This window comes from Eptatretus burgeri, chromosome 5 (genome assembly GCF_056783735.1).
Source record: "Eptatretus burgeri isolate ZD-2024b chromosome 5, Ebu_testis_v1, whole genome shotgun sequence".
In the NCBI taxonomy this organism is placed as follows: Eukaryota; Metazoa; Chordata; class Myxini; order Myxiniformes; family Myxinidae; genus Eptatretus; species Eptatretus burgeri.
Window position 1 is genome coordinate 114,243,622 of NC_140965.1, and position 15,528 is coordinate 114,259,149.

The following is a 15,528-nucleotide window of genomic DNA, read 5'->3' on the forward strand; positions in this document are numbered from 1 at the left end:
CCAAAAACAAGTTTCTGCCTCCATCAAACCGACGTGAATTGGAGGACGTCCTTGTGGAAGAATGGTGCCACATTACTGCAGAACAGTTCCAGACCCTTGTTGACTCCATCTCCATTCCATCTTGGATACACATATTGGCCCAACACCCTACTAAATGGCATCGTGTTGGTGGTTCCATTTTCTGTCTACTACCTGTACCTCTAAAGCCATCCTGCGAACTCATTTTTATAAATAAATAAATAAAAACGATATTATAGACCAAATACCTTTGTCTGACTTGTCCATCAAACTTTTTTCTCTACAAAAATGCAAGACCCATAGAAGAGCAATATTGACCTGACAAGAGGGTAGCAGAACAACAACTGGGCATAACCAGAAAGGAAATGAATGAACCAAAAAGGAAGAGGAAAAAAAACCCAACTACGAGGGTTTGGTTAAGAAAGGTTAATGGGAGTAATAAAGATCATGGGTCAGAATGGGGGATGATATGAGGTGGTGGTGCACTGTGTGGTTGAAGTCATGGAAGGAAAAGAGACAAAATCAGCCTCTGGAAGGTGGTTCCAGAGACGGGAAAAGTGAGGAATACACGAGCGAAGGTGTGCAGTCAGCCTGGATTTTGGAAGTTTAACCATGAGAGCATGACTGAAAGAATGTGTGCATTCCAGATTAGATAGAAAGGCAGAAATAAGAGAGAAAGACCACCGACCTACCTACCTGCGATGTAAAAGCAAACAGACCTTGTTTTGAAGTCACCTTCATGTTTGATGTCTTTGTTTTTACTTTCATATAATTTCAATGTTTCCTTGTGTAAATTAGCTATTGTTTCTACCATGAGTTAATGACTGCCGGAGACTTCCGATGGAATTTTAGGATTATAATTGTGGAATTACATCAGAAGAAAGCCTCGTTAGCTTGAATCAGGAAGGTTGAAGAACCATTATGATGTTGTTACAGTATGGCAGTCCACCTAGCAGAGGAACTACATCTTTAAACCCAAAATTTATACTTTGAATAACTCCTTTAGATCTCATTGGTGAGCTCATTATGGAGATGTGAGCTTCATTGGAGGTACCACTCCAAATCGATGTCAAAGGTCACCCTGCTGGGAGTTGGACATAAAACTAGCATTATGATGTCAGGTGGGGGAAGGAAGGGCGAAAGCTTTTGTGACTTGCAAAATAAATAAAAAGTTCTGTATTCGATAAGGAAAGGAATCAACAAAGATGGACATTGGCGATGAAGTGCAACCTTTGAGACGAGGTTCACACATGCATATCATCCCAGAGAACAAAACGTCCATCTTGGCATTGCATTTGTGAAAGTGAGGTAAATTCAATACAGAAAGGTATGTTACATCAACACGTAGCACCGCCGGAATTCTGGGATAAAATGAAGTCAGTCGTCAAAGTTCAAGCTCCATATCCCATCCAAGCACCTGGATGTGCATTTGATGGTGCCTGCCTGTCTCACTGCATCTCTATTTAAAGTGAGATGTAATCAGCCAGAAAAGTGATGAAGTGCATACAATGCCACTTAGCCTGGGGGAGGGATATCGTGATGAGAAGGAGAGGGGGAGGGTGAATAAAAGCGATCATCAATGTACAATACTCAATTCCTCCAACCAATAGTTAGGTGATCATTCACAAGGGAAGTTCTTTGTCCTATGGCAAGAGAAATAAGTGATTGGGGTTAAGTGCACTTGTACGAGTCTGGAAAGCATGTAACACAGTTGTCCTTTCGCTTTCATTCAAACAAAGTGAAATGATTGGTCAATTTAACAAAACTGTTCAATTATCAAATAAGAATGGCACTCAGTGGAGCGAGCGCATACCTCTGCCATTCTGCACAGTTTACGTTTTGTATCCCACTGATAGGCCAAATCTACATCCGGACCTTAACCAAAATCAAATCAGCTTGTTCTTGTTACCTATCCAACTCACGCACTAAGTTTTGTCTGAATGTGTACACAACGTCTTGAGACATCATGCTACATATAGTTTTTGGCCCTATCAATGGTGAAGACACACTTAAAAATTTTCACATCCAGATCTTCACCAAAATCTAGTCAATTTGTCATTGTCACACACCCAACCTGTCCACCAAATTCCATCTGAATCCATCCAAATCATTTTGAGATATCCTGCTCACAGACAGACAGACAGACATGAAAACAACCTCCGCCCACAATCGATGGCAGAGACAACACCACAATACCTGTCTCGTACAAGTGCCCAAACTGCTCGCTCTCTCTCTAGACTACCGTGTTTTTCTTCAAATTACCTTGTTTGCCAGATTTAGTACAGAGCAACCAATGCCTGTTGGAAGTAATGAAAGCCGTTGCAATGCTGGGATTGAGGAAACCACGATGTCAGCCAATGTGGCTGGCACGCTCAAAATGCACGGCTTGATGATGTCATCTGAAAATGTCCAAAGCTCCAACAAATGTGCATTGAGTTTGGTGGAAAGTACAAACAAAGATGGTGCTTGAGAAGGTTACACTCATTGGAAATGCACACTCCCAATGCTAACATACCATTATCAAGCAGGATCTCTTGCTCGTACATAAGGGTTTTCCATGGATGGTCATGAGATTGTTTCTGGTCGTGACCTCCGCAATCATCAGGGACCACCAAGATGTTTATTACTCTCAATATTATGATCACATTTAAACTGCTCACTGGGTTTACAATGTTCCATGATCGTCATCCATGCAATACACTGCAAGTGTACGATCAATACGCTAGATCCACTCGTCATTCAAAATAGTGAAAACAAATGACAATTTAAAGTTGGATTATTTCATATCATTTTGCTGAAAATGCAGCACAGAATTTGTAGTTTAATTTGGGTTGGTTGTGAGGGTCATAATTTTTCCTCTGCTTGATAGTCTAATCTATACTAATGATGTAAATGGGATGGGGGTAGCAGTGCCATAATGTAGTATGCAGTAGTGCTAGATTGACAAGTTCAAATAAGTATTTGGCCATATATGATATTTCCCTCCACCAACTAAGGTGGACAGAGGTGATGTTTGTCTACCTGTCTGTGAACAGGATATCTCTAAAATTATGGACTGATTTGAACAAAACTTGGTGGACAGGTTAGGTATGTGACAAGGACGAATTGATTCAATTTTGCTGAAGATCCGGATCCGAGAAATTTTTTTAATTTAAAAAACGATTCTTCACAATTGAGAGGAAGGATCAAAAATGATACACAGCACGTTATTTCAAAATGTTGTGGATGGGTTTTGGCAAAACTTGGTAAACAGGTTGGTTGTGTGACAAGAACATGCCAATTCGATTTTGGTTCAGGTCAGGATGCAGATGCAACCCATCAGTGGGATACAAAACGTAAATCGTTCAGTCTGGCGGAGGTATGCGCTCTACCGAGTGCCTTTTTCCTTCGAAAATGTTTTTTCCTGCATGACTAGACAAAAACCAAATGACAGAATATGGATAGCCAATAAAGCTCACCAGAGGACTGCCGTAGAGAGACGTGTGTGCCGCCACACAGAGTACGACTCCACAAACAATCCTTCATTGGGCATTGCTGCCGCCATCAGCTCCTTAATTCTGATACAAATCAGAGAGCGAGGAAAAGAGAGGAAGAACCTGTCAAAGTTCAATGAAAACAACCTATAGATAGGATGCATAGATAGAATGGACATGGTCCATTTTTTCATTTTCAGGTTTTCTTTGAAAATATCTACTTAGCGAGTAGACTGTGATGTGTCCTTTCCAAAAAAGTAAAATCGTGCGTTGAATCTACAGCCAAGGGCGTAAGTGATAAGCCTCGCTTTAAATATCAAAAGCACAGCTTACACAAAGCTTCAGCTTGTGGGCATGTAATGTGTATGAATGCATTTACAGGCAGTCCCCAGTTTCCGAACACAATGTGTTCTTAAGTTAGATGTTCATAAGCTGGAACAAGAAATCCCCTTTAAATACATGTAATAAGGGATTAATTGGTTCGCAAACACAAATAAAACCCTATTTTCTTCATTAAAAACGTTATTAAATGTGCTTTTCAAATCAAAAATGAATAAATTGATGCTATAAATACATACAGTAATAAAAATAGGGCCAATACCCCTGGGCGCTCACCTCGTAGAATAATGATACCGAGGAGGAAGTCAACATTGGACAGAATCAGCAAAATGTACCAATGAACCAATGTTATAGCAAACACCAATTTTGGGGTGCAACCACCTCCCTCCACTCCCCGTAAATCTCCTTCTTCCTGATTTTTTAAAATAGCGTGAACAAGCTTTAGTACATCACGGGTGATGAAGGTGGTGATCAAGTTTCATTGGAATTGTTTGTGTAGTTTCTGAGAAGAAAGCAAATCTATATTTTGGGGGGCAACCTCCACCCCCCCCACCCCCGGTATACTCCCTTAGACCCCAATTTTTATTTTTAACGTCGTGTACAATCTTTGGTACATCATGGTTGATGAAGGTAGTGGCCAAGTTTCATCAAAATTGCATGTAGTTTCGAAGAAAGTAAATACCTATTTGGGGAGTGGGGGGGGGGGATTTTGATAAAATAACCCTCAAAAAAGAAGTTACTACCAATACCAAAGTAAACATGCCCTCAATCGATAATAATGGGGAAAAAAAACATAGGGGGCAAATACCCTTGGGCATTCAGCTGGTTGTGGATGGATAAGAAAACCAGGGAACCACAAGTAGGTGTAGATGACCCACAAAATATGTAATGGAGAAGAAAGTAAATACCGATGGATCTTTTTAATGCCGTAAACAAGCTTTGGTACATCATGGGTGATGAAAGTTGTGGTCAAATTTCATCAGAATTGTGTGTGTAGGTTCAGACAAAAAAGCAAATACCTGACTGGGGGGGGGGGGTCAAACCTGGACACTGACTCCCGGTAGACCCCGATGTCTTTAATGCCATGAACAGACTTGGGTTACAACATACCAAATATCATTTTAGCCAGTTTGGAAGAAGTTGATTGACGGACGGACTGATTACGCACCATCCCATAAGCTCCCCCAGAACTACGTTCCAGGTGAGATAACAACAATAAAGCCTAAAAATATGTAAGTACGAATCTTTTTGGGGCAATCAATAGACACCAGCGGCAGTTGGGGGAGGTCCACAAGTAGCATGACAGTACAATAAACGCATTGTTCATTTTCCTGCACGTTCAGCACAGTATATTTTTTTAACCCTATTTATTTATTTTACATTAAAACGTTCTTAAATGTACTTTTTAAATTAAAAAATTTAATAAACAAGTTGGAGCAAATCGGATGTGTGTAGTGTAATGGATGATGAGCTGGAGGGGTTTATAGTGAAGCGGGGCAAGCACCACGCTGTCTCTTGTACTGGTAAATAACCTGTGGAGAGAATGGCGTGTGAAATGTCGTTTGAGTGTTGGAGCAAGCCGCGTTTATCCATCCACTGGACCATACTCTGTGCAGAGCATTGGTGCTGCCCAAGTAGTCTCCTTGGCTATTGGGCACAACCCTGGACGGGTCGCCACTCCGACGCAGAATACCAGCAAGCTGGCACTCATTTTTCCGACCTCGGAAGGATGACAGGCAGAGTCAACTCCACAAAAATGTTCATGAATGTTTGGAAGAATAAATAAATAAATGACCTTGATTTTGCAGATGATGCAGTCATCCTTGCAGAAATAATGGATGTCCTTGTCGGGACCCTCGATGCACTGAATGAGGAATCGGAGCCTCTGGGTTTCCTGGGTCAAAACAAATATCCAGGCTTTAAATGACATCTTGGATGCTGCCATCTTCTCGGTACCTGTTTGTGGTGAGGATCTTGAGGTCACGGAGAGATTTATTGAACTTGGCAGATATATATTCATGTCTCCGCAAGTTGTGAGCTGGAAGTCAACAGATGTCTGAGTCAGACCTGGAGAGTTCTGGATTCACTGGATCATGGGGTGTGATACTGTTGGAATCTATGAAGGACAAAGAAAGTCAGTCTTCAGCTCTTTGTTGCTTCAAGTCTTGCTCTCGAGATGTGAGACTTGGACTCTAACAAAGACAACTCCTTTGGTACTCGGTCTCTTCGGAGGATCTTTGGCGATCGCTGGTCAGACTTTGTTTCCAACGAACGGTTGCTAAGAGAGACTCAGATAATATTTGTTACCTGTATAATCTGTGAGCGTCAGCTACGGCTGTATGGATAAGTGGTTCGTTTTCCCAACGCCGATCCTGCTCACCAGATTCTCTCAGTGAGGAAGCCTCGTGAGCGGAGAAGGCCAACGGGACGACAGCAAGCCTCGTGGTTGCAGCAAGTCGATCGACATCTCAGGGAGATGGGGATGGGCAAGCATCTGCCTGGGGGATGTCCAGACAGTGGCCCCTGGAGTACTGACAGAAAGTGGACGCAGCGACACGCTGCTCTGGCACATGCTCCCATACCTAACCTTACCTAAATTCTGAGGAGGCGTGCGTCATCCAAGTAATATGCACGATATGAAATGGTCATATAACATGTGGAAAAGCTTCAATTTCCTCCGTTGAACAGTTTTCGATGTACGCTCTTAAAACTAGAACTGCCACTTTATAACTGCTGGCAGTGATGACCGGGTACCAAGACATCCCGCTTTGATCAGACACCAGACTCATTACGTCCTCTATATTCAATTGAATTCAGAATGAGATTTAAAAAAAACTTAAATGCGAATCAAATGGAAGACCAAATAAATTAGGTACTCCATTGGAGTCATCAGAAGGAACCCAAAGAAGCAAAAAGCAAAGATGAAATCATCAAGAGGAACCTGGATAGGATTCAGGTTTCAACTGCTACTCCTCTACCCTCAAACCCATCCAGGCACAGCCAAGTGAGCCTTATTCAAAAAAAAAAGAATAAAAAAAGAACGCAAATTCAAAATATTAAATAATTCTGGCTGTTAAACCAAGCATCCGATCAGGTTGAAATTTAAAACATATTCCCCATCACTACGAGATCATCATTTTGAAGTTTCACGTCGATTGATGCAGCGGTTCAAGAGAGTTTTAAAATTATTGTTGCAGTTCTACAAAACCACATGCCTCTAAGGCAATGGCACCCAACATAGTGATTCACAGGAAGTTATTTCATGAGTATTCGTGTAGTTAGTCCTCCCCTCATGTCGAGTGGGTCAATGGGATGAATTTCGTTGTGTGGGACTCGTAGTTAGGTCTAATAAATATCTCCTCGATTCATACTCTGACCTCGACTCTAACCCTTTCCTTTTCACCATAGTACACAAGCATGCAAGCACACACGCCATTCAATAGACAATTGTTTAATAGGCACACCGTGATGCCTCCCATGGCTCGGATCATCCCCGCTGCACACAAGACAACCCGCACACGGGAATTTGCACACCATTAATTCATTCAAATCTGCATGCCAATTCCCAACCGGCACCTCAACTTACTCCACACCTCACTCACCAAATCTCACCACTTTGACCACAAACGCCTCCCGCACATGGGAAAAACATTCCCGCACCCCCTCGTACCTCTGCATCACTACAATTCGCCACTATATCGAGGAACACCGCACGGCGTCGGATGGTCCTTGGCATCGCGCGATGCTCGACCATGCAACAGATGCTAAAAGCTCCACCGCATTTCACTGGGAACGTCCCGGGTGAGCGTCCGGAATTGTTACAGCCCTCACCCAGTCGTCAGACAACGGCAAGACCGAAAGCAACGAGGAGGGGTCGTGGGAAGGGCAATCCAGGAGTTTGGTTCGGGTCCGGGTGTGCATTTTGGCTCGTGAAGGAGCCCGTGGGTGGCAGAGAAAGTCCGCTGCCATCCAACATACAGACTTCACTCGGTGTACATTCAGGACCGGGGTGCCAGCTCGGGGATCGTGCCCCCATATTAAGTCAGGAGCTCCAAGCCATCCCGAAGCTGGTCGGCATCTGAGCTGGATTCCAGAGCCTGGCGGGGCGTGGTTTGGGCCACTGTGGCCCAATAGAGGAACAGGATTTGGGTCACAGCACGTCGCTTTCTGCTCCTCGCCCCACCCTTTGTCTGGGGCTTATAAAAGGGGGTAGCGTGGAGCCGTTAAAAGTGCTCCTTCTTCTTAAAGAGCTTGTCCTTCAAGAACATAATCCGTGTGCGACTGCCTTCCTTTGAGACGAGGCGAATAAATAGGCAGGAGATAACGCGCCATATCACGAATTGGGACGCTCAGGTGGAGCATCCCACGGAGGTACATGCTACACATACAGACCTTTACACGGCTAGGTTAGGAATCTTCCTTGTCACACATCTATTCCTATATATATATATATATATATATATATATATATATATATATATATATATATATATATATATATATATATATATATATATATATACACTCTCCTCTATCCCGTCTTCTGTGGATGCATAAAGAAGAACGTTACCGACTCCAAATCCCATTTTCCTCTGGCATGACACCACATCCCTCATGCCGCCTTCATCACACCTCCCCACTCCCACACCGTAGACACCAGTATCTTTCCAACTACCCCTCCCTAAGCGTTCTGGGCAGCGTTTATTCAGCCAACCATGCCAGGTATTTAGAGGGTGCTCATCCTCATCTTTCTCTTTCTTTCTTGGCTCTCCAACTCTGTGTGTGTGTGTGCGTGTGCGTGTGCGTGTGCGTGTGCGTGTGCGTGTGCGTGTGCGTGTGCGTGTGTGTGTGTGTGTAAGTAAGCACCTGTCCTCGAGTAAGTAAGATTGCAGAAGATAGCTGGGATAATCCTGCTCAGTATCCTCTTTTGTAAGTTGCCTTTTTCCACACCACCACAAATTCCTTGCTATCCCCTGCTGTACATAAAATAAATGCCCATTCACTGTGCCACATATTTTTCCTCGCTTGTTTGTAAATAAATACATTGTATATAAATGTTTCGAGCTCGTTTTCGTGTTTTCTTCTATTGGTCCAGCATGGCTCGCACCCGAGTTTAGCCGGGACGTTATTCCCCAATGATCTGTTTCCGAGCCCATATGTGCTTGGCATTTCCGCTCGGCTGCAGCTGATCTGGTAAGGTGATCCAGTTTGAGCAAGTGCGTGCCGAGTGCGTTTTCCCCGCTAATTACATCACATGACTGACCTTTAGGTAAACGGTATTTATTAGACGGAGCACCCTAAGTCACGTGGTCGAGTTATTGGCATTCGCAGTCAATTAGCGACTCACTGCATCATGAAGTTATTCGTGTGCGACGGCCTGTGATTCCGGAGAGTCTGGTGGGAACCCGAGGTAGTTCACCCCTTGTGGTCTTCACCCCCGACCCCGGGTCCGCAACAATGTTTTCCTTCAATCCAATATGGTTGCCAAACCATGTAACATCAATTATTCATGAAAACCATGGCATCCCCAAAACTTGGGGAACATGTGTGTGAAGTTTCCCCTCAATCTGTCCAGCCATTCTGGAGAAGACTTTTAGAGGTTTTAGGGTTATCCAATATGGCTGCCAAACCGTGACTTATGACGTCATAGTTGGGGAACTTTTTGTTCCTCATGGATAGGCAGTCATACCTGTAAAGTTTCTCCTCGATCTGTTCAGCTGTTTCAGAGAAGATTTTTGAAGGGTTTTTTTTTGTTTTTGTTTTTTAAATATGGCCATCGAACCACATGACAGATTAAGTCAAAAAAAATTTCTATTGACGAATTTATCCCGAGATGATCCTCAAAAAGTTTCATACTGATTGGATGCAGTGTTCCACATACGTGGGTGATTATGATGTCCTCATAAAGGCACCTATGACATCATAAAACCAAAATCATACTTTTAAAGGTTTTAGGGAAAATGGAGTGGAGAGTACATGACAGGTGTCAAGTTTCAATTTTTTTTCCATGGAGCAATTTTGGAGATACAGAGGTCAAAAGTTTTTACTTTTTTCCAACATGGCTGCCACACCAAATGACCTATGATGTCATAATCATTATTCAAACATTCTACATGCGTAGTCGCCCCGAATATTTTTTATCAAACCGACAAGCGGTTGCAGAGAAAAGGGAATAACAAAATGCAGACACGTACATACATACGTTCCACGTACGTCGTGCGCACATACGGGACCGATTGCTTAATCTCGCTTTTCGCTTCGCAAGGGCGGACTGATAAACGAATGTTCGGAATCCGGGTGTTCAGAAACCGGGGACTGCCTGTGTAGTATCCTTCCTATAATTCATGGACTGGTGTTTGTCACGCTACTCCTCCTGGGGTTCTGGGCTGATTACATCCATAATTGCGACATAGGATCAAGCAAGACCCAAATTAATATGTATGGGTGTTTTTTTTCTTTTCCGGTGGTCTTGGGGGGGGGGGTGATGTGGGGGACGCAAATTCTCCATGTAAATTGTATCCTGTCGCACTACAAGTCTCCACCATTTACAACACAGTATTCCTATCCCCACTTTTTCCAGTGCAGTGAGTTGTTTTGAATTGCACATAACCCGGGTTGTTTTTTTTTGCCTATACATAGCTGTCAGTTACCAATACATCACCCAAATGAAGGTATGCATCAGAACAATGCGTTGCATGCTTGGAACAAGATCACCCTTGGGGTGACTACATTGCTTGTATATAAATAACGTGATGGTCGACAGTGTGGATATGTTCCAGTTCTGCATATTCACGTCTTTGTAAATACAGTGCGAGTGACTGCTGTCGGATTACTGGACAAAGCGTGATTCAATCTCAAACGTCTCGATGTACCTGTGTTTGCTGTGAACGGTGACGATGAAACGGTGTTGTCCTTGTGGCTGCACCATATGGGGGCCGATCTTGCAAAGCAATTGGAAAAAACTAGGAGGCGGCTGGCCAATCACAATAACCTGTGAAGGTTTGGCCTGAGGAGGGTCTTCGCCAGAGAGGCACTGGGGTTGGAAAAATGAGAAAGGAGGGAATGGATGAAGACAGGAGGATCAAACGATAGGTTGTTGGTTGGGAATGAAAGCTTGTTGCATCACCCTATTCTCCTCCCACTGTATTAGGAGCAGTGATGGGAAACAAAAATGAACTAGAAGGGCACTCAGTAGAGCGCATGCCCCCGCCACGGAATGCCTGATCCACAATAACATATCGAGCCCAATACATTTTTGAAATATCATGCCATATATCGTTTTTGGCCCGATCTCTCAATGGTGAAGAATCACTTAAAATTAAATAATTCTCGTATCAGGATCCGGATTCGGATCTTACCCAAAATTGAATCAATTTGTCGTGGTCACACACCCAAAGTGTCCACCAAGTTTCATCCGAATCCGTCCGCAACTTTTTGAGATATCGTGCTATATATCATTTTTGGCCCCATCTCTCAATGGTGAAGAATAACTTTAAAAAATTCTCGGAGTTGGATCCGGATGTGGATCTTCACCAAAATCTAATCAGTTTGTCCTTGTCACACACCCAACCTGCCCACAGAATTTCATCCGGATCTGTCCACAACTTTTTTGAGATATCCTGCACACAAACAGACAAACAAACAGACAGAGAGTGGTGAAAACATAACCTCCTTCACCTTCGGTGGAGGTAATTAAAAGGGTCACATGATACAATTCATAGGAATGGTAATATTGTGAAAAACATTCTGGATATTGGATTTATCGAACATTCCCACCGACAATAAAAGTCCGAACTTTAACAACAATGACAGCGAAGGCACAAAAATGGAGGTAATTGGGTGAAAAGGTTATTTCTGAATTTGTCCTGGACACCACCTTCTTTCTCCTGGTATTATTGATGCTCATCAGTTAGTGTGGACGTGCAATTGAATTTTGTTGGAGTTAGACGCTGAACCTGCCATCGTAGACAAAATTAATATGAAATACTAAAAAGTTAAGACATAAAGAGGCTATTTGGACCATCATGCCTGTGGCATACACATACCTCAGTGCTCCCACCTTCTGCAGGTGCGGTGCTAATTATAAAGCTGACCGCAAAAAAGGGAATTTGGCGAGGCATACTCCTTCGAAAATATCCCATGGGATCTTTAATGTGCATGAAATCCATAATCTGAAGAATGTCATGCTCAAAGATTCAGCAGACACTACTGGCACCATGTCACAAGTTTTTCATTGTCTATTTCACAAGTTTCCAAGAAGACAGCTGAACGGTGAGCATCCGAGATGCATTGCCCATTCAGATGAACCGTAGATGCTCCAATTATCAACACACATTGTAAACACAGCAATATAATTTATCAATAACAAAAGATATGAAAAACCAGAATATCTATCAAATGACTGTTCTCGTGCTGGCTTACTGTTTTACCAAGTAGCTGCAGGGTATCTTGATACAGTTTGTGAAAGGGCTAAGGCAACGTAGCATGTCTTGAACCGTCAGCGTATGAACCAACCTGCAGCTGTAAGACACACATACGCTTTCCATGTGTACAAAAGCCTAGTGCGTACCTCGTTCATCTGGAGCTGTACATTTGTACAAACCACGTTTCTCGTCTGTACCCGATTGTATACCAAGGCTATTCAGCCTTCAACTCAATACTGCGCACTTCTAGCCATTTAAAGTAGAGGTCAATGACTGTGCATCTCGACATCCAAAGTACCAGGTAACATTAATTAAACAACCCAGAACGGGAAACAGCCTACGTGCAGATGTTGAGTGCACCATCACCTGTTACTGTGTACCAACACACTGAATTCAAGAGTAGTACAGCACATCTTACTACACTTCAAACATAGGAAACAATGTCGTCAGGATAACGACAAACCGGCCGAAAGCTTCACTTACCACAAGTCGTTTGAGACGAGTTGATGCGCAAGGAACAGAAACACTATCAGAGATAGAGGATAATAAGCGATGGGCGACTTCAAGAAAGACGGCACAATTATAAATCAAATTACATGTTTAAATTATCCATTACTACAGTTGTGCCGTCGTGGCTGAAAGTTCAAATTATGTAAAATTAGGCACTATAGTTCTCCACTTAGTGGTTTCAAACGAGCAAACTCCAACATCCTTAGAAGACAATTAATATAATTAATGGCAGATGGAAACACAACAGGAAAAGACAATTCATTGGGTCAACTTCATTTTCCTCACCTGAGCCACACAAAAAGGCATCGTAGCCAGCCTCGTGAATTTGGCCTCCATTCACTGCAAATGAATTTCATGGTCAAACCAACATTTTTTTGGGTTCTTCTCTTTCTACAGATATTGAGACTCAGGAATTAGAAAAGACACAGAGGTTGGTGGTGAACAAAATGACACAAGGGTGAAGGGGAACAGGCAAACAAAAATCCACATGAGCACTACAATATGAGATGGTGAGTGTCAATCATCCAGGACAATCAAATGTTCTTCCCCTGCATCAAAAAAATATTGGTACGTTTGTAGGGGTTGGAGGTTGATATGTGAGACCAAATAGAAATGTGTATAGTATGGTGTGTGTACGAGTAGTTACCCATCTTCATGTGATTAAGTATGGAAACTTAGCTTAAGAATTGTCTGTTTAAATGTGCACCACACAGAGGGTGGTGCATTGTAATAAATCGTTGGGGTTTAAGGAAAGGAATCATACATATAACCTCTTGCATGTCCCACCGGATGAGGTGCCGAGGTGAGGCCGAAGCAAAAAGAGAGGAAGGGCTTTTAAAAGGGGCAGCACTGCCCAGAGAGCAAGGTTGGAGCTTTTTGTCGCCTTCCAAGGCGCGGAACCTTGGATCGTCGGATTGTCTCCTGAGGGACAGACTTATGAACACCTCCGAAGGGCAGAGTTCGTCTTTCCATAAAGGGCGGAGTGTTGGGACCCCTCACAAGAGCCAGGAGAGTTGGAGTTGTCCCTGAGGAAAATTTGGATTGTGCCACAAAGGAGAATTGGGATTGCACCACAAAGGAGAGGAGACAGTGTGGTTGAGCAGAAATGGTTGCTCTGTCTGTGGTGCTTGCCTGCCTTCTAGTGTTCCTGCCTTTGCCCTGTGCCTGCTTTGTCATCCCTTGTTCCTGCTCATGCGTCTTCGTCACACTGCCCGTGTCTCTTCGTCTCTCCAGCATGTGGGCCTGCTCCCTCCTCGTCAACGAGTATAACTAAGGACCACCCGGTTCTCGTTCCCTTTCCCCGTCTGTGAACAAGTCTGGTGTGTTGCGCCGTAGGTTTTATTGTCATTGTACATAACCATTTATTATCGATTCCGTGTTTCCCCTTTCTCAACCACCTCAACCCGTCGTCGTCTCCACCGTCGTGATCACCATCCCATTATTTGTTCAGGAAATAAACCCGTTGGTTTTAAAAGAGTTAAGAGCCTCATGTGCTTCTTGTGATTTCCGCGCGCATAAAGCCGCCATTGTTCAAACGCAGTCCAAGGGAGTAAAAGCCAGTTCAGTCCATCCGTCCGGGGTCGGTTTTAATCGATGTGGACATGACAATATCAAATATACCACTCGACTTCATTTCCAGAAATTTCATTTTAAAATTTTTTTTAAAAGGTTCAGGAATCAAATTTGGGAAACTTCGAACTTGTTCTGCTGTCGTTGTTCCAAGATTTTTGCAAGCACACTTTATCAGGAAAGGTGAGTCAAAACTCCAAATAATTATGTGCACCACTCTTGATTACTAAAAATAAAATAACTAATTACCTTGACCATGAACATGATTACACAATATCACTCCAAGTCTGCCCAAAAAACCTCAACGATCTAAACAAAAATGTGTGCCAGGACAAATCTCAAAGCATTTCTCCATAAGATCCCACACAAATACCGTATCGGGAATGCCCGGGCGCGTGTCTGATTTTCGGACACAGGAGCTTCCCTTTAAACTTCCTGAAAAGAGTCGGTCACAGTGGCCATTAGGCAGTTATACAAACAAATCCGAGAAATGTGTACATGTAAAGACTGTGCTACATTCAATAATCGAAGAACAAAGGCAAACAAAGAAAGTGATTTTTTTTCTGTCAATTTGCAGTTAGGACTTCTCCCTGATGTTGTCAATGATCCAGTATCAATGCACATTCTCAAAACTAACTTGTTATCCTACTGTTGGCTCGTTTAAGAGCTGTAAAGTCGGTGGTTCCAGAGTAAATACAGATAAGACGAGTTAAAGTTAACAGTTCATGCAGGCAAGGAGGTAAACTGCCAGGTGAACCCTCTCACCTCTGAATTGCTGCATGCAATCCTGACAGGGATGCCGCTGCATCTCCATTGTAGCATCGGAGGTCCTGCGATCATAATAATCTCATTTACCTCAGACAGAACTCATGGTGGTTAAATCACACTTTAAAGCGCAAGTCCATGAGAACAACATTGCAGGTTGACGTTGAAGACATTTGAGCCACATTCAATGCGAGTTTTATCGGTGTGAGAGTAACGAGTGGAACAAGAGTGAAAGCGATACAGTTTCAAGGAATGCTTACATTATGAGATGGCAGAGGTGGAGGGAGGAGGTGTTTAAAGGATATCTGACTATGTGTTCGTCATCATGTAAAAAATAAAAAAAATCCATATGAAAAAAGTTGGATATAATGTGTTCTTCCAGACAATCCTCACTATAATTTACGGTCCAGTGTTGTGTGTTTGTTTGTCGG

The 15,528-nt window shown here is 43.0% G+C and overlaps 1 protein-coding gene across 3 annotated transcripts in view; it reads right to left on the minus strand.

Moving 5' to 3' along the window:
* Positions 1-1,179: 1,179 nt before the first annotated feature.
* PNLDC1 (PARN like ribonuclease domain containing exonuclease 1) overlaps positions 1,180-15,528 on the minus strand; it is a 116,009-nt gene continuing 101,660 nt past the window's right edge. For 2 of the 3 annotated variants that reach the window (XM_085883401.1, XM_085883403.1), the window contains 8 exons: positions 15,098-15,162; positions 14,706-14,767; positions 13,049-13,102; positions 12,737-12,779; positions 12,260-12,350; positions 10,703-10,863; positions 3,477-3,614; positions 1,180-1,538 (listed from right to left, as the gene is read on the minus strand). In XM_085883401.1, the coding sequence (XP_085739527.1) occupies positions 1,478-1,538; positions 3,477-3,614; positions 10,703-10,863; positions 12,260-12,350; positions 12,737-12,779; positions 13,049-13,102; positions 14,706-14,767; positions 15,098-15,162 (675 nt within the window). In that variant the 3' untranslated portion in view covers positions 1,180-1,477. The remainder of the gene's footprint in view (positions 1,539-3,476; positions 3,615-10,702; positions 10,864-12,259; positions 12,351-12,736; positions 12,780-13,048; positions 13,103-14,705; positions 14,768-15,097; positions 15,163-15,528) is intronic. The other variant, XM_085883402.1, reaches the window with a different exon arrangement.